A 19,350-nucleotide genomic window follows, 5' to 3' on the forward strand; every position below is an offset into this window, starting at 1 on the left:
ATGAGTCCTTGACTGATACTCAGAGTCCCCTCCTTTACTATCCATTCGAAATTGCACTGATCTTCTGTGCTTCCGCTGGCCCAAGTGGCTAACCGGCCATCTGAATGGATGCTATCATATCGGGAGCTCGGGGTTGGTCCCTGTTGACAGGTCATATGTTCAATGGCAGTTAACTAGATTAGCCTCAGTGCACCCGATCTTTAAATCTTATTTCTTCCAGGTTCCTGACTAAGCTATTAAGTCATTTGCTTCAGCCTGTGAGACTAAATATTTGGTTATTTTTCTCTTTTCTCAATGTGGATGACCAAGTGCGCTGCCTACAGCTTAGCCCCCGGAGAGGAGTTACTCTCATTGCTTTGCCAATGGCACCCCTGAGCGGGGCTATTGTGAGCTCTGGTTTTTCTCCATCAGCTGGTAATGGGGAATGTTCCTATGGCCGTAGGTGTGAACTGAAGATGTGTTGGTGCAATACTAGGAGGTAACACAGGTGACATGAGCTGCATCATGCAGCTTGATTATGCCCACTGGATCTTCGGAAGCCCAAACTAGACATACCACTTCTATCTGATGATGGATTGTTGTTGGTCCTGCCTGATTTTATGACTTGGTGAATAACATGCTGGGTGCATGATAAGTTCTGGTCGCAGGGTCACTTGATGCCCTATGATCAGGTGTCCCTTCTCTACCAGCACTCAGTCACATGTCAGGGGCTGTTTTTCTAATAGTATACAGATTGCTGCTGAAGATAGTGTAGCCTTGACCCAGAATTCTAGCTGTCTTCTCTGTGACTCCCTTATTGGGGTTTGTCAGAAATTCCACGTGGTATCTTTATCAGAGATACTTCTAGTACCATGAAGTCACTAGCATGAAGTAGATGCTCAAAAAAATTCCTTCTGTGGGGGAATGAAGTTCAGGGCAGGAGTTATAAGTGCCTGTAGGATATATGTAGGATCTTTGCCTGTAGGTTAAGGTTGCCGGAAAAAATACAGGAAGTTTTAAAAATTATTTTGGCCAGAAAAAATACAAGTTTATTTGAATTTGAATTTTAGATGAACAATTGTTTAGCTTGGTATATTTCTTGCAATATTTGGGATGTGCTTACGAAAATTACTCATCGTTGTTTATCTGAAATTCAAACTTAACTGGGTGTCTAGTTTTTATTGGCAAATTTGGCAACCCTATTTTTTAGGGACCAAGTGTTTAAGAGCATAGGGTGGTGTGACAGGGCTCAGGGAAATGGTGAATGCATTTACAATCACATTGAGGTGGAGGAAAAAATCAGCATTTAAAGTAATTTTTTTCAAAGATTTTTATTTATTAATGAGAGACACAGAGAGAGAGAGGCAGAGACACAGGCAGAGGGAGAAGCAGGCTCCATGCAGGGAGCTTGACATGGGACTCGATTCTGGGTCTCCAGGATCAGGCCCTGGGCTGAAGGTGGCACTAAACCGCTGAGCCACCTGGGCTGCCCTAAAGTAATTTAAGGTAAAAACGAAAAACAACGTATCAGATTTGGCTGGAGGCTCCTAAGTTTGCAACCCCTGGCAAAAAGCTTAGGCTCAAGAGTTTGCTGGAATTTGAATTTTGGATCCACTGCTTACAAGCTGTATGATTTTGAGCCTTAGAGGCTTCATCTCGTGAGGATTAAAAAAAAAAAACAACCACCTTGCATTGAAAGGGTTTAGCAAGGTGCTGAATAAATATTAATCTTCAAGATGTTTGCTGGGTTACCTTACAGCAGCTCCTCCTAGTGGTCACAGGACATGTGTGCGAGCACTGGTGCAAGGCTAGGATCCTGGGGACTTGGGTGCCGTAGCCAGGCTGGTCAGGCGCTGGAGGACAGATCCCCAAGCTCCCTAGATTCCAGTTGCTCACATTTCACCTCCAGAACTTCTACCACATACCAGCCACCATTAACTTTATTTTTTTTTATTTTTAAAAGATTCTAGTTACTTATGAGAGAGAGAGAGAGAGAGAGAGAGAATGAACAAGCAGGGGAAGCAGCAGGCAGAGGGAGAGGGAGAAGCAGACTCCCCAGTGAGGTGGGAGCCTGATGTGGAACTCGATCCCGGGACCCTGGAATCATGACCTGAGCTGAAGGCAGATTTTTTTTTTGGTATATATATATATTTTTTATTGGAGTTCGATTTGCCAACATATAGCATAACACCCAGTGCTCATCCCGTCAAGTGCCCCCCTCAGTGTCCGTCACCCAGTCCCCCCGTCCCCCCGCCCACCTCCCTTTCCACCACCCCTTGTTCGTTTCCCAGAGTTAGGAGTCTCTCATGTTCTGTCTCCCTCACTGATATTTCCCACTCATGTTCTCTCCTTTTCCCTTTATTCCCTTTCACTACTTTTTATATTCCCCGAATGAATGAGACCATATAATGTTTGTCCTTCTCCGACTGACTTACTTCACTCAGCATAATACCCTCCAGTTCCATCCACACTGAAGCAAATGGTGGGAATTCATCGTTTCTAATGGCTGAGTAATATTCCATTGTATACATAGACCACAGCTTCTTTATCCATTCATCTCTCGATGGACACCGAGGCTCCTTACACAGTTTGGCTATTGTGGACATTGCTGCTATGAACATCGGGGTGCAGGTGTCCCGGCGTTTCACTGCATCTGTATCTTTGGGGTAAATCTCCAGCAGTGCAATTGCTGGGTCGTAGGGCAGGTCTATTTTTAACTCTTTGAGGAACCTCCACACAGTTTTCCAGAGTGGCTGCACCAGTTCACATTCCCACCAACAGTGTAAGAGGGTTCCCTTTTCTCTGCATCCTCTCCAACATTTGTTGTTTCCTGCCTTTTTAATATTCCCCGTTCTCACTGGTGTGAGGTGGTATCTCATTGTGGTTTTGATTTGTATTTCCCTGAGGGCAAGTGATGCGGAGCATTTTCTCATGTGCCTGTTGGCCATGTCTATGTCTTCCTCTGTGAGATTTCTGTTCATGCCTTTTGCCCATTTCATGATTGGATTGTTTGTTTCTTTGCTGTTGAGTTTAATAAGTTCTTTATAGATCTTGGAAACTAGCCCTTTATCTGATAGGTCATTTGCAAATATCTTCTCCCATTCTGTAGGTTGTCTTTTAGTTTGGTTGACTGTTTCTTTTGCTGTGCAGAAGCTTTTTATCTTGATGAAGTCACAATAGTTCATTTTTGCTTTTGTTTCCCTGGCCTTCATAGATGTATCTTGCAAGAAGTTGCTGTGGCCAAGTTCAAAATGGTGTTGTCTGTGTTCTCCTCTAGGACTTTGATGGATTCTTGTCTCACCTTTAGATCATTCATCCATTTTGAGTTTATCTTTGTGTTTGGTGTAAGAGAATGGTCTGGTTTCATTCTTCTGCACATGGCTGTCCAATTTTCCCAACACCACTTATTGAAGAGACTGTCCTTTTTCCAGTGGATAGTCTTTCCTGCTTTGTTGAATATTAGTTGCCCGTAGAGTTGAGGGTCCACTTCTGGATTCTCTATTCTGTTCCATTGATCTATGTGTCTGTTTTGGTGCCAGTACCACACTGTCTTGATGATCACAGCTTTGTAGTACAACTTGAAATCTGGCATTGTGATGCCCCCGGCTCTGGTTTTCTTTTGCAATATTCCCCTGGCAATTTGGGGTCTTTTCTGATTCCACACAAATCTTAAGATTATTTGTTCCAACTCTCTGAAGAAAGTCCATGGTATTTTGATAGGGATTGCATTAAATGTGTAAATTGCTCTGGGTAGCATTGACGTTTTCATAATATTAATTCTTCCAATCCATGAGCATGGAGTATTTTTCCATCTCTTTGTGTCTTCCTCAATTTCTTTCAGAAGTGTTCTGTAGTTTTTAGGGTATAGATCCTTTACCTCTTTGGATAGGTTTATTCCTAGGTATCTTATGCTTTTGGGTGCAATTGTAAATGGGATTGATTCCTTAATTTCTCTTTCTTCAGTCTCATTGTTAGTGTATAGAAATGCCACTGACTTCTGGGCATTGATTTTGTATCCTGCCACACTGCTGAATTGCTGTATGAGTTCTAGCAATCTTGGGGTGAGTCTTTTGGGTTTTCCATATACAGTATCATGTCATCTGCGAAGAGGGAGAGTTTGACTTCTTTGCCAATTTGAATGCCTTTTATTTCTTTTTGTTGCCTGATTGCTGAGGCTAGGACTTCTAGTACTATGTTGAATAGCAGTGGTGAGACTGGACATCTCTGTCTTGTTCCTGATCTTAGGGGAAAGGCTCCCAGTGTTTCCCCATTGAGAATGATATTTGCTGTGGGCTTTTCGTAGATGGCTTTTAAGGTGCTGAGGAATGTTCCCTCTATCTCTACACTCTGAAGAGTTTTGATCAGTAATGGATGCTGTATTTTGTCAAATGCTTTCTCTGCAACTATTGAGAGGATCACATGGTTCTTGTTTTTTCTCTTGTTGATATGATCTATCACGTTGATTGTTTTACAAGTGTTGAACCAACCTTGATCCCAGGGATAAATCCCTCTTGGTCATGGTAAATAATCTTCTTAATGTATTGTTGGATCCTATTGGATAGTATCTTGTTGAGAATTTTTGCATCTGTGTTCATCGGGGATATTGGTGTATAATTCTCCTTTTTGGTGAGATCTTTGGTTTTGGAATTAAGGTGATGCTGGCCTCATAAAACGAGTTTGGAAGTATTCCATCTCTTTCTATCTTTCCAAACAGCTTTAGTAGAATAGGTATTGTTTCTTCTTTAAATTGATAGAATTCCCCAGGGAAGCCATCTGGCCCTGGACTTTTGTGTCTTGGGAGGTTTTTGATGACTGCTTCAATTTCCTCACTGGTTATTGGCCTATTCAGGTTTTCTATTTCTTCCTGTTCCAGTTTTGGTAGTTTGTGGTTTTCCAGAAATGCATCCATTTCTTCTAGATTGCCTAATTTATTGGTGTATAGCTGTTCATAATATGTTTTTAAAATCGTTTGTATTTCCTTGGTATTGGTTGTGATCTCTCCTTTTCATTCATGATTTTATTAATTTGAGTCTTTCCTCTTTTCTTTTTAATAAGGCTGGCTAATGGTTTATCTATCTTATTAATTCTTTCAAAGAACCAACTCCTGGTTGTGTTGATCTGTTCTACAGTTCTTCTGGTCTCTATTTCATTGAGTTCTGCTCAAATCTTTATTAACTCTCTTCTTCTGCTTGATATAGGTTTTATTTACTGTTCTTTCTCCAGTTCCTTTAGGTGCAAAGTTAGCTTGTGTATTTGAGTTTATTCCAATTTTTTGAGGGATGCTTGTATTGCGATGTATTTCTCTCTTAGGACTGCTTTTGCTGTATCCCAGGTTTTGAACAGTTGTATTTTCATTTTCATTAGTTTCCATGAATCTTTTTAATTCTTCTCTAATTTCCTGGTTGACCCACTCATCTTTTAGCAGGATGGTCTTTAACCTCCACGTGTTTGAATTTCTTCCAAATTTCTTCTTGTGATTGAGTTCAAGTTTCAAATCATTATGGTCTGAAAATATGCAGGGGACAATCCCAATCTTTTGGTATGGGTTGAGACCTGATTTGTGACCCAGTATGTGGTCTATTCTGGAGAAAGTTCCATGTGCACTTGAGAAGAATGTGTATTCAGTTGCATTCAGATGCAAAGTTCTGTAAATATCTGTGAAATCCATCTGGTCCAGTGTATCATTTAAAACTCTTGTTTCTTTGGTGATGTTGCGCTTAGAATATCTGTCATTTGCAGAAAGTGCCGTGTTGAAGTCTCCTACTATTAGTGTATTATTATCTAAGTATGTCTTTACTTTGGTTATTAATTGATTGATATACTTGGCAGATCCCACATTAGGAGCATAAATATTCATGATTGTTAGTTCCTCTTGTTGGATAGACCTTTTAAGTATAATATAGCGTCCCTCTTCATCTCTTACTACAGTCTTCGGGGTAAACTTTAATTTATCTGATATGAGGATTGCTACCCCAGCTTTCTTTTGAAGACCATTTGAATGGTAAATGGTTCTCCAACCTTTCATTTTCAGGCTGTAGGTGTCCTTAGGTCTAAAACGAGTCTCTTGTAGACAACAAATAGATGGGTCTTACTTTTTTATCCATTCTGAAACCCTGTGCCTTTTATGGGATCATTTAGCCCATTCACGTTCAGAGTTACTATTGAAAGATATGAATTTAGTGTCATCATAATACCCAATCAGTCCCTGTTTTTGTGGATTACTTCTTTGGGCTTCCTCTTTCTTTTACAGGGTCCCCCTTAATATTTCTTGCAGAGCTGGTTTGGTGGTCACATTTTCTTTCGGTTTCTGCCTATCTTGGAAGCTCTTTATCTCTCCTTCTATTCTGAATGAGAGCCTTGCTGGATAAAGTATTCTTGGCTAAATCTTCTCATTTAGTACCTTGAATATATCCTGCCAGCCCTTTCTGGCCTGCCAGGTCTCTGTGGAGAGGTCTGCTGATAATCTAATATTTCTCCCCATAATTTAGGGATCTCTTGTCTCTTGCTGCTTTAAGGATTTTCTCTTTATCTTTGGAATTTGCAAGTTTCACTATTAAATGTTGAGGTGTTGAACGTTTTTTATTGATTTTGGGGGAGACCTCTCTATCTCCTGTATCTGAATGCCTGTTTCCCTCCCCAAATTAGGGAAGTTCTCAGCTATGATTTGTTCAAATATGCTTTCTGGCCCTCTGGCCCTCTTGGTGCTCCCAATTATACATAGATTTTTTTCCTTATGAGGCTATCATTTATTTTCCTTAAACTTTCCTCATGGTCTTTTGTTTTTCTCAGCTTCCTTCCTTGTGAAGGCAGATACTTAACTGACTGAGCCACCCAGGTGCCTCACCTTTATTTATTTAATATTCCCCCTTTAAATTGTCTTCCTACAAATTCTTTGATGCTCCCTATAAGAGGGGGGACTACTTCACCCCAGGGACTGTGGATGGATTTATCTAGAGACCAGATACAGCCTACAGAGCCAGACAGCCTGGGTTTGAATCCTGACTCCATGTTTACCAGCTGCGTGTCCTTGGGCAAGTGACCTCATCTCTCTGGGTCTCAGGCTTCGCAGTGAAGTGGGGGCAATAACAACACAACCCTCCAGGGTTATTGGATTAATGAAATTAACCTACAACAAATGCTTAGAGCAAATGCTCGGTGCCTGGCACCGAGTTTGGGGCTCAATACAAATCTGCTGTGGCTCTTCCTGCCTCTCCTTGCAATGCCTGTGGGGGCCATGGGATCATGTTGGGGAGCAGGGTGGGGGTGGGAGGGGGAGGGAGATGGAGATGAAGGACCAATCCTCTGATCTCCCTTCTGTGGGTCTGGCTGCCTTGCTCCTGCTCCAGCCCCACCTGCCCCAGCTGGTGACTTCAGGGACTTAATTTACCTTCTCTGTGCTTCTGCAAAGAGACCAATCGTAAAAGTACCTCCCTCAAAGGGCTGTGTGGAGGATTAAAGGAAGCGATGACAAGTAAAGCTGCAATTGCAGAGAATATGAACCAGAACTTCATCCTGAGCCCTTCCTGAATTTCTCACTCACAGAAACCAAGGACCATCATGAAATAAGTATTGCTGTTTAAGCCACTGAATCTTGGGGTGGTATGTTATACAGAAGTGGTAGCCAGAACATGAACATGAGGGGACCCCTTTAGACTGTATTTTGTGACAGAACAGGGAAAAGACTGAATGTGTGCCATGGTCCATCCCAAGTGAATGCAAATTGCCTCTTAAGTGGTTATCTGGTGGGGACTGAGAAGAACACACTTAACAGGTAAATAATACATACCAGGCACCAGAGGCTATACTCATCTGTTCTAGTAAAAATATTATGACCAGGAGGGTTCTTGGTTAAGTCACTGGTAGTCCACTGTTATGTGCCGAAAGCCCATCTGGTTATGCGGATTGGAGAGTTGAGATGGGTGGAAGGAAACTTCCTTTACTTTGTCTTTCCTTCAGAATGAAATGAAAACCCTGGACACAGTGAATGAGGTGGCTCTCTGAGGGGTCTGAAATATAAGTGGCAGCAGGTGGACCAAGGAAGGGAGTCATACCTGAAAGAATGAATGACTCGCAGGTGAGTTTCCTGGGTTTTTCTCCCTCCCATATCTTTTGTTCTGGACTCAAGAGCAATGTGAGGCATGGAACTATACACAGGCGTGAATACAAGAATTTCCAAGAGAAGTCCTCTCTTTCTGATCCCAAGAAGTAGGAAGGGGGTCCCCTACACATAAGACAGTGAAGGAAATCCTCTTTTTAAAAATACCACCTGCAGAAGGTGGGTTGGAATTTGAACCTAACTAGGTTAGCCTGAATCTAACTGGGTCATTTGCATGCTAACCCAAACCAACCCATCCCAAACATTCTCCATAGGATTTAAGTAGGATCCAGTCTCATAACATGATGTTAAAAATGTCTAGTGCAACTGGGTGTTATGCTATATGTTGGCAAATTGAACTCCAATAAAAAAATGTCTAGTGCAACGACACATTGGAGATGGATCCAATCTGAATGAGAGGAAGAAGAATAGCTGAAAGAAATGAACAGAGCCTCAGGGAGCAGTTGGACTCTACCGAGAGGTCTATTTTCATGTCACAAGAGTCTCAGAATGAGAAAAGAGGGGATCCCTGGGTGGCGCAGCGGTTTAGCACCTGCCTTCAGCCCAGGGCGCGATCCTGGAGACCGGGGATCGAATCCCACATCGGGCTCCCGGTGCATGGAGCCTGCTTCTCCCTCTGCCTATGTCTCTGCCTCTCTTTCTCTCTCTATCTCTCTGTGACTATCATAAATAAATAAAAAAAAATTTTAAAAATATTAAAAAAAAAGAATGAGAAAAGAATGGTGCGAGAAATAAATGTGAAGAAATAATGGTTGACAATTTTTAATGAAGTCTCACTTTCTGGATGGTGGTATGAGAATCCTGGGAGGCCCATCCTCCAGGGAATCAAACATAACTGGTGAAAAGTATAAAAACCTCAGACTTCCCATCTCAGCACCAGCATGTAAAGAGCTTGGAGGTGAATACTCCCATTCTCACAACAAGAAAAGAACTCAACATGGACAGTCAGCCACTCTCTTCGTCCTGTCAGGGAATAGAAGTCAGAGGGCAAACTGCCATCCCCTGGTCTGGAGAGATAGGTGAACACATCAAATTACAACCAAGATCAGCTTACCTGAAGTAGAGGCTGCTGGGTAGGAATACTTAAAGTGTAATTATGACAAATTGCTGAAATCTGAGTGTAGACTGGCTTGAGAGAAACTCCCAGTCTTTAGATCTGTCATTTTGACAAATGTCCTTGGAAAAGAGGCTGTTTATACTGGGTGAACTCTGAGTCAAATAAAGAGAGCCTTGAGAGTAGGATCTTCCAGGGAACTAACGAGGCAGATCAAATAATGAGGGTATTCTGGGGATGAGGTTTTGAGGTTGTTCCAATACTCTCCTGTCCAGAGGCTTCCAGGCTACTGATTTTCACCAAGACTATAGGCTTTGGGTTTTCAAGTCTTCTATGGAGAGTAGGAGATGGGACTAGGGTAAAAGAAAACACCACAAAGCACATTGTTCTTACCAAGATTCAGCAATTTTTATTGAATAAACACACCCCAGATTGCTGCAAGCCTTTGGTTAATTTCAAGAGTTCTGAAAAAGCTGGTTCTAACAATTTTAATTTTGGAGGGGAGCAGTGGGAAACTAGTATTCAGAGACAGGCAGTGAATGTGTGTCCAGAAGGGAAAGCAGTTTGGTCAGAGGGCAGCAGGACCAGGGTTGATGGTACCAGGTGTGTGCCTGTCCTTACTCAGCTTGATTCTTGGAATCTCAGCCAAGGGGGACACTTAGTATTGACCTAATGCCTGCCCAAAAGAGGACTTAAGAGTAACTAATGCCTGGACTCTTCTCAAACCCTGTCAGGTCCTAATTGCTAGTTTCCAGTCTGGAAAGTGGTGCTTCATGTCACTCGACTAGGTAGACAGACATTCATGATGATCATTCAGCTGCTTAGGAAATGTAACTATTCATCCTGAGCCCAGAGGTATTCTAGTTCTGTGGCTGTGGAAAATTCTTCCTTCCATTCCTTTGCCAGAACACACATGCTGGTTTCCTACAATAAACTTTGCAGTTCTGAACTCTAGGCTGTCTTCCCACTATGCCGTGTTGGCTGGTGACAGCAGTAGGTGGGGATGGTGCTAAGTCTAGGCATGTTGACACATGTTTGACAAGGGTTGAGAAACACCAACCTGAATCTGCTCCTTGTCACAAGGTCAGTGGGGTCTCCTAGAGCACAAGGGAGAAGTTTTCTGTGCAGTCTGGAATGTTTCAGCCCTTGATTTGTCTTTTTGTCAAACTTTGGCTTGTGCAAGTCATTCACATATATCTCAAGGCCTCAGTACCCTCATCTGTGTAATGACATGGTTGCACTAGTCCTTTAAGGGCCACAAACAATGATGGCATATTTAGTTTTTATTTGAGGGGAGAACCTTCCCCAGCCTGAGTAGTCCTGTTCTTTATTCTTGTCTCCAATTTTTCATAAATCTTCTTTGCACTCAGTCTTTCCTTCCTTTCATCCCTTCCTCTTCTCAGTTTCTGAAAATCAGGCTTCTTCTTCCAAAAATAGGACTCTCACCCTTGGCATCAATAATCTTATCATATGCTTCTCCAATGGCCCTTCTCTATGTCTATGAGCAATGAACAATGTGGACCAGTTTGTCTTGCCTCCTACACTTCCTCTTTGTCATTTTTCATATCCTCTTGCTGAGAAAACAGAAAGGAAGTCAGTATGACTGGATGCCAGCGAGCAAAAGAGGAGTGGTGGATGATTTGTGTATCCATCGGGTTCCTGGATATCTCCCCTGGGTCTCCCAGGCACTTCCTTCAGCATGGCCACAGCTGAAGGCATAATCTTCCTGCCGGAATCACTTCATCTTCCCACATCCCCAGTCACCTTCAGACTCCTCTACCTGAGATATGGACAGCAACCTGCACCTCACCTGCTCCCTCACCTACACTCAGGTCCACTCCTGAACATCTCTCAGATCTGATGTTTTGCTTCTTGTGTGGTAGACTTGTGTGTCCTCATCTCTGCCTAGAGTGTTACACCTACCCCCAACCCCTCATACACTCCTCCTGAGGACACTAGAGCAGTTACTCTGAAATCCCCCCTCCTCTGAACATCTCCGTGTCTAGCTTAAGACCATAAAGTTGTACAATGTAAGCTCCACACTCTGTTCTATGGCTCCAACCACCCAGGCCAGGGCTCTTCCCAATCTATTAGCCCTCGAATGAGGGTGAAGCATGACAAGATCCCCAGTGCAGAGAAAGAGCAACTTTATTTGGTGAAGAACATGGGCTGTAACACATGCTTGGGGGGAAAGGAGGGAGAGTGGGGTTTCCTTGGAGAGAAAGCTCCTCTGGTCCACAAGCAGTGGCCGTGTCACTGTCCAGGACATGGGTCAGCCTTCTGTGAGCCCTTGGAAGCTGGGCAGAGAGTGGATTGAGCAAAGGAAATTGTTCTTTTGGGAGAAGCCCCCATCCAAATGGAGACTCGAGGTCACTGACTCTTGTTGGTATGGGCCCATCATCAAACCTGCCCTCCAGGGAAGGGGAGGGGGCTGAGACTCTAAGGCTAGGGTCTGGTCTTGTCTCCGCCACAAGGGAGGCCTAGACCTGGGGTCAGGGGACTCTTTCTATCCACATGTACTTGTGTGTGTGTGTGTGTGTGTGTGTGTGTGTTTGTGTGTATGTATCCACAGCCATGCATGTTTCTCTTTGTGGCTGTGTTGTGGTGCTACCTGAGTCTGTCCACCTCCATCAGCATTTCTGTAGACTTCTCTGTGCATCTTTGGGAATGTCTACATGGCTATTTGTCTCTCTTTGAACGGCACTTTTCCCAAGCCCCCTGCTGCCTCCTACAGCAGTACCCAAATCCTGGGGATTGGGGAAAGGCACTCACCAGTTCAACTGTAGCCGGGTCCCTTTCCCAGAAGGCTTAGACCTTGATGACAAATTCCAGCCCATGGATCAGTAACTCTGGAAGATGCAGGCCAGAATGACGATCTCAGTGTGAAGGAGTTGAGGGATATCCTACACTCCCCCTGAAGCCTGGGGCTGGGAAGCAGGAACTTTGGTCATCCAACTAGGCTCAGGCAAAGGTTGACAGGGACAATCCCTCGTTCTACCTAACAGCCCAGCTGTTCTCAGTGTCAGGGCTTATGAGGGAGGCAGGGCCCAGCCCTCAACATTATCTGGATAATTCAAGGCAAAAAAGAAACCTGAAAAAGGGAGAGCTGAGGCTGGAAGGATCTAGCTCTCTCCTGCGGTGTGCAGGGATAGAACTCCTTGGGGGGAGATCGCTACTTCTGAAGAGAGAGAGAGAGGCCTTGGGAAGGGGTACTTACCAGCAATGGAATGTACCAAGGTGACGTCCAACTCACTGAGAACCTCATTGACCAGAGGGCATACCTGACCCAGGGGGCAAAGAGAGGCATTGGGCAAAGCAGTACCTGGAGGGAGGCCCTGGGAACTGCAGCAGCCCCAGGATGGATTCTCTGGGGGAGATTCTCTGTCATTTTTCTGTATCAGAGAGTGTTTGGTTCTAAGCCATCTCACAGATGGATGCTTACACATTCACATGGGCAGAAGGAGAAATGGAGGCATGTACGTGAAGTGCCCAATCACACACCGAGCCAGGGTTCACCATGTGATATGACACCTGTGTGCCATAATAGGGCGAACTGTTCCAGGAGGGGTAAATTTCTGATTGTAGGAGGCACCCAAGCATAGGCTGTAAGATTGCCTGTCTATAGCCACAGTGGGAGTGGACTGGAAGATTCTTGGGGCAGGGAATAGTTCCTTTCAGCTGTGCTGTGGACATGCACAGGGCTCAGCCCAGAGCAGGATCCAACCAGTGCAATTTGCAGGATAGAAAGAAGAAACACGAACAGGTGAATCAGTGGACAGGTAGATGATAGATGGTATATACATACCAAACTGAGGGGTTCAGAAAAGCTTACTCCAGGGCCTTCTTTCAGCTGGAGAAGCTCTGAGACCCAAAGATCAGGAGCTGCCACTCCCCGCCCCCCGCCCCCGCTTACCTCGCCCTGTACCAGCTCAGGAAGGACTTTATTCAAGAAGCTGCTGAGACTGTCCACAAGACTTTGAACAGGGAGGGGAGCAAATCTAAAAGAAAAAAAATCCATGGGGCGGTGCAGAGGCCTGGGATGGTATGTGGGGCCACTGTGCTTAGTCTCAGTACTAAGTGACCGAAATGGGGCCTTGTCCACTCACACCCTTGCGCAGCAAACACCAGGGCGCCTATCCACAGGGAGTGGCACCCTACACAGCCTTGCACATGATAGGTACGTGTAGTATAAACACCTAGTTCCAGCAGACACTAGGAATTCAGTAGAATTCCTATACATGGATGAACAGTGCTTAGTATATACTTGTCATGAGGGTTCAGTGAGATGATACATGTGAAACACGATATATGTGTTTAGGAAATGTTAACCATGATGGGATGACTCCTACATATTATGCACAATTCATTCTCCCTTTTAGCAGGTAAATGAAAGAAGTAACCCAGGTAGGCTGCATAGCTATTTTACCTCATACTGGGACAAAGCACTTTCATACCTATTATCTTAGTGGATTCACTCAAGAACTCCAATGTAGCTCTCATCTTACAGTTATCAGAGCAAGCTGAGACTCTACATGGGGAAGCACTGTCCAAGTTCATAAAGAGACTCTACATGGGGAAAGCACTGTCCAAGTTCATACAAGAATCTTTCCACCTTTGCATGCCCCTCTGGTCAATGAGCTTGAACTCAGATTTTTTTATTGCCTAATGAGCATAAAATTGGCCAGCCCAGCTAAGAAGAGATAGCGGCTATTTACCCACCCATTTACCTATCCATCCATCCATCCATCCATCCACCCATCCATCCATCTGTCTTCCCTCCCTCCTATTCATTTTCCCACCCTCCCATCCTCCCACTCATCCCCACTCCCATTGTTCCATCTTCCCAGCCATCTAGCCATCATCCCATCAGTATTGTTCCTGGGCAGGAGAAGCCACCCCTCTGGCCTCACCCATTAAGCAGGGAGATTTGCAGGCTCCCAGGGGAGTGAGTGCAGTCACCAAGAATCAGATGAATCTTCCCCTGATCATTTTTCACAGCTAAAATTTCTGCAGTGATGTTTAACTTCACAGCCAGCTTTGCCAGACTGCTGGTCAGGGGCCTGCAGAGGAAAAAGTTTGCTGCATTTGCATCTGTCAGACTCCAACACCTCCCTTATGGCTACCCATGGTCATCAGGGTCTCCTTTGGTGAGCCACCCTCCCATCTTCCCTTGGGACTCACTCACGTATTCACATTGAGGACTATGCCTAGAGGGATGGTGACATAGAGACGATGACCATCAGGGCTCTGCACAAGTCCAAGTTCCAGCAGCTGGGGGTTAGTGATCTTCAATCTGTCCAATAAGCAACATTGGAAGGAGGAATATTAGTTTCTTTGGCCCCAAACCTGGAAACCACCTTTAACCCAACTGTACTCATTCCAGAAGAGGAGCTACCCATGAGGTGAGATGGGGGAGACAAGAGTGGCATCTTGCAGCAAAAACCACATGGTTCTGAGTCATACCATTGATATTGTTCCTGGGCAGGAGAAGCCACCCCTCTGGCCTCACCCATTAAGCAGGGAGATTTGCAGGGAGATTAGTGTTTCCCAACCTCTGCACTAGGTCAGATCCTGACACACCATGGCCCTCTCCTCATCTCAAGTCTCTGAGGTATTCAGGGTGGAGGCTGTGTCTGGATTATGTTTGTATTCTGCACGCCAACTCAGAGTCTTACAAATAAGGAGGCTACTCCATATTGGTTCACTTTGTGGAGGATGAGTAGGTAGGAAGATCCATGGGAGAGTAACTGGTTAGGTGGAAGAGAGGATGGACAAATGGATGGATGGATAAGTGGATGAATGGATGAGGATGGGCAAGTGGAGTAACCATCAGCTTCAGTGGCAAGTCAGTCAACAATGGTTACCATAGAAATCAAGGAGCAGGAAGTAGGAGAGAATGGAGATAGAGGATGGAAGCAAGGCTCTTCCATGAGCCGACCTCACAACAACTGTGGCAGGTGATTACATTGTTTCCAGTCCTCCTGACAGTTTTTCTCTGTGGGTACCATGATCTCCATTTTACAGATGGAGAAACCAAGCCCAGAGAGACCAAGCATCCTATTCTCTGGCACCCAGCAGGTATGTGGTGCATTTGGAAATCAAACTCAAGGCTGTCTGTCTGTCTTCAAGTCAGGGGCAAGCATATGGGTGGGTGGGAATTTTAGAGATGGCTTTGATCCAGTCCTATCAAGGACCCAGCTTTGGAAGCTCCCTGGCATCAAGCTTCCCATTATTGCTATACTTGCTTAGAGAGCTCTCAGGTGTCTCATGGGAAACCCCACATCAGACTGTTCAGTGGCCATTACATTGAGGATGTCATCAAGGAGAGTAGCTTATATTTTCTTGCTTACATCAAAGGCCACCTGTGTTCTCCATAGGTGAGGAGAACAGAATTACCACAGTGCAGTGGAAAGGCCTCGTCTTTGAACTTAAGTAAATTAGACCTAGATCCCTGGCTCTGTATCACTCTAGTTGTGTGAGCACAGGCACATTTCTGTGCTTCAGTTTTACCATCTCTAAATTGGAGATTAATTACACTTTAAAGCATTGTCATAAGGACTATAGATGATGCTGAGGACACAAGATATGCTTCAGGACTGGGGGCAATCACTGATTCAAGAGGACCGGTGTTCTTGCCAGGCTGTGGGAAGGATCTCACATGAGTCCTGGCCTCATGTTCAGACCACCCCTCTTTTTCCTCTGGGGCTACTGCCTGGGGGTCCCAGATCTCCAACAGAGATTTTCTGGTGTGTGTGAGGACCAAGGCCTATGACTACTCACTCAATGATACTGTCCAGGAGGGGGACCACTGAAGTCACTTTCCCAAGCAGGCCCCCAAGCAGGCCACCAGAAGTGCCTCCTCCAGTCTTCAGGATGTTCAAAAGTGGAAGGTTTTCGAGAATGTCCAATAGACCCCCAGAGAGCAGGCCACTGCTGAGGCCTAAAAATGGGTACAGGGGTGGATCCTTGGGGGTCAAATCTGATAATTCCAGATCCTCAGCCCCTCACCCCCAATCATCCCTGCCTCCCTCCCTGCGTCGAACCATTGGACACACACACACACGCACACACACGCACACACGCCCCTGAAAGACGTTGTCACAAACTCTCACCATTTGTTAAGTCTCCAGCAAGATCTGTGGGACTTGGATCCTGGCCTGGAGTCGCCTCCAAAAACAGAGTATGTTCCAGGGGCAAAGACAGGGCTTCCAGCAGGGTTGTGGTCTGGGCCAGCAGCCCACAGAAGACAATGAGGCCCCCAATTTGAAACATCTTCACTCTTGGTATCTGTGGACAGAATGATGGGTCGAGCTAGCACATATATCAGAGAGGAATTCGTCTACCATCTGCCCCCGACCTCCAGAACACCAGAGAGTGAATAGTTATAGCTAACACTACCTAGCATTTCCTCTGGGCCAGCCATTCGTCTGCGTACTTCATGCTCAGTAATTGATTTTACCTTAACTACCCCCGAAGATGTGGGGATTTATCACCTGCATTGCACAGGTGAGGAAAGGACAGTCTAGTGAGTTTAGGTGACTTCCCCCAAGATTGTAAACACAAAATAGGGACAGGATTTGAAGCCAGATTTGTCTGACCCAGAGGCCTCTGTTTAAATTCAGTGACCATCAGATTTACTCTCCATTTGGGCTTGCTTGCAATGGCCTGAATCATTGCCCCTGGTTTTCCCTCTTTAGACAAAGCAAATGAAAAAGCTGAGGGACTGAGCTTCTTTGCCATTATCTCCATTAAAATCTTTTGGCCCGGACCCAGATTGCGATGATTTGTGGAAGCCCTATTAAATCACAGAATATCAGAGGTCACATGTTCATAGCCACCATCTCATCCAGACCAATGCTGGAGAGATCCTGGAGCCATTCGAAGTCCTCATTGCATAACAAGAATCAAGGGGCCATGGGATGCCTAGGTGGCTCAGCAGTTGAGCATCTGTCTTTGGCTCAGGGCCTGATCCTGGGGTCCCGGGATTGAGCCCCACATCGGGCTTCCTGCATAAAGCCTGCTTCTCCCTCTGCCTGTGTCTCTACCTTTCTCTCTCTCTGTGTCTCTCATGAATAAATAAATAAATAAAATCTTAAAAAAAAAAAAGAATCAGGGGGCCAGAAAGAGGTAGTGACTTCCCCAAGGTCACACAACAATTTGATGGCTACTTGGTGGTTGGAGATAGGTCTCTGATCTCGTCAAATGTACACCCTGATCTTTTTTTTTTTTTTTTTTAAGATTTTGTTTATTTATTTGAGAGAGAGCAGAGAGAAAGAGGGAGAGAGAGAGAGAGCACAAGCAGGGGTGAGGGGCAGAGGGAGAGGGATAAGCAGGCTCCCTGCTGAGTCCAGAGCCTAATATGAGACTCAATCCAGGACCTTGGGATCATGACCTGAGCCACTTAACTGAATGAGCCATCCAGGAGTCCCCACACTGTCTGTTCTATACCTTTCTCTTTTCTCTCAAGCTAACCTGAACAAAATTTAGGTGCAACCCCTGACATCTGGCTGCCTTTTGCACTGTTTCCTCCCACATATCACCAATCCTCTCATAGGCCTATTTGGCAGCCAGCAAAGGTGTTGAAAGCTTCTTTGGGCAAAATTCCATCAACTGGCTGATTCAGACAAAGCAGCACTATCGTTGCTGTGACTGGCTGGAATCGAAAGGGCTTTCTGGTCCAAAAAGCCAGTTGTGGCCTCCCTGGGGAGGTCAACTTAGATTGCATTCTCTGAATCTCTTTTGGGAAATAGACCTTTTATGAATGCAATGGAAGCTGAGGACACTCTTCCCAGAAAAATGCATCAAAATGAAGGGTGAATTTTAGGTGGTTTGTAGATGATGGTCTGAGTCCATAATGGAAACCTCAAGGTAAAATTCCTGCCATAGAGATTTTGATTTAGAGTAAGAAGAACATGCTCATGAGCGAACCTTCACACACAACCACATGCTCCCCATCACCATCAAATCCTCTTTTCTACATTTCCACATTCAAATCTTACATCAATATCCCTGGTCTCTCAGGGGAGCAGAGTAAATGGCCATTCCTATTCCTCTGAAAATCCCTCTGAAAAAGACCCCAAGTGAGTGATCCTAAATGCAGCCAGCCAGTGCCCACCCCACAGCAAGGAGCCTGGCAGCCCTGCCACCCAGGATGGCGGAGCAGGTGTGGGATGAGCGGGTCTCACCTGGGCTTCTCAGAGGTCCTGGTGGCTCTCCTGCTCTCCTCTTCCCTCTCCTGCTTCCTTCTGCCACGGAGGTAGCGTCTTTTATAGTGTGCAAATCAGGAAATGTGCAATCAGATGATGCGATCGGATGCTGGGTTTCTAGATAATTCAGAATTCTGTGATTTGGTGGTGTCTTTCAGGGCTCTCCAAAGTAAATAATTGCCAATCACATTAGTAGGTGGGACAGTTAAGCTACTTGATGGACAAGTTAAACAGAGAAAAACTTGAGATGGGGATATTACTCAAGACTTCATGGGTTCATGAGCAGAGCTGAGGCCGGGGGCCCACGCTCCGAGTCAGCCTGGCATCACTTTTGGAACATGGGGAGAGGCAGCCAGTGGGAGCCCAGGGAATGGGCCTCAGTCTCATAGTGAGGCTGTTTTCCATTCCTGGTCCAGTTCTTTTTTTCCATTTGAAGGATTCTTGCTCCCAGTGTCCAAAGCTTCAAACTGATTTTCCTACATCTGGGGTCTCCTCTTTTCCGAGTCTCTCTATAGCATGACAGTCATGTGCTGGGGGCTGTCCATCCTCATCAGAACTCTAGGAGGGAGGGCAGGCAGCGCTCCTCCTTTGTGAGAGCAGAAAACTGAGGCACCGTGGAGGCAAGGGCCCGAGACCCAGTGAGAATGGGGCAGAGTCAGAACTGCTCGCACTGGATGATCACAATGAAACACTGTCAACAGCTTACACTCGCTGAGCCCTTGCTGAATGCCAGCCTGGCTCTGTTTTTCACAGACAGCATCCCCACGAATCCTCCCAAGCTGTGGGCTCTTTTACAAGGGGGAAAACTGAGACTTGCAGCGTGAGTGGACGCGTCCAGATGTGCACAGCGGGCTTGGGGCCAAGGCCTTCATGCCGCAGTCCATTCTCTGAATCGCTGTGCTGAGATGCGAAGATGCCCACCGTTCATTCACTGCCTGTTTTGCTTTCAGACATGGCATGATCCCATGACATTTCACTTTGATATCCTGGAAAAA

General features: G+C 45.3%; 1 protein-coding gene across 1 annotated transcript; it reads right to left on the minus strand.

Moving 5' to 3' along the window:
* Positions 1 to 11,336: 11,336 nt before the first annotated feature.
* BPIFA1 (BPI fold containing family A member 1) lies at positions 11,337 to 18,379 on the minus strand. Its single transcript, XM_041733220.1, has 9 exons — positions 18,335 to 18,379; positions 16,262 to 16,436; positions 15,930 to 16,089; positions 14,335 to 14,442; positions 14,060 to 14,209; positions 13,063 to 13,147; positions 12,367 to 12,430; positions 11,922 to 11,998; positions 11,337 to 11,446 (listed from the first exon to the last, which is right to left on the minus strand). The coding sequence occupies exons 2-8, from the start codon at positions 16,419 to 16,421 to the stop codon at positions 11,958 to 11,960; spliced, it is 768 nt and encodes a 255-aa protein (XP_041589154.1). The 5' UTR covers positions 16,422 to 16,436; positions 18,335 to 18,379; the 3' UTR covers positions 11,337 to 11,446; positions 11,922 to 11,957.
* Positions 18,380 to 19,350: the final 971 nt, after the last annotated feature.

This window comes from Vulpes lagopus, chromosome 18 (assembly GCF_018345385.1).
Source record: "Vulpes lagopus strain Blue_001 chromosome 18, ASM1834538v1, whole genome shotgun sequence".
NCBI lineage: Eukaryota > Metazoa > Chordata > Mammalia > Carnivora > Canidae > Vulpes > Vulpes lagopus.

Excerpts from the sequence above, each read along its gene's own strand:
- BPIFA1 (XM_041733220.1), bottom strand. The coding sequence starts at position 16,421 with ATGTTTCAAATTGGGGGCCTCATTGTCTTCTGTGGGCTGCTGGCCCAG. Across the intron at positions 16,090-16,261 it reads TGCTGGAGACTTAACAAATG|GCCTCAGCAGTGGCCTGCTC; the intron begins GTGAGAGTTTGT and ends ACCCATTTTTAG. Across the intron at positions 11,999-12,366 it reads CTTGGTACATTCCATTGCTG|AGTTACTGATCCATGGGCTG; the intron begins GTAAGTACCCCT and ends TGCATCTTCCAG.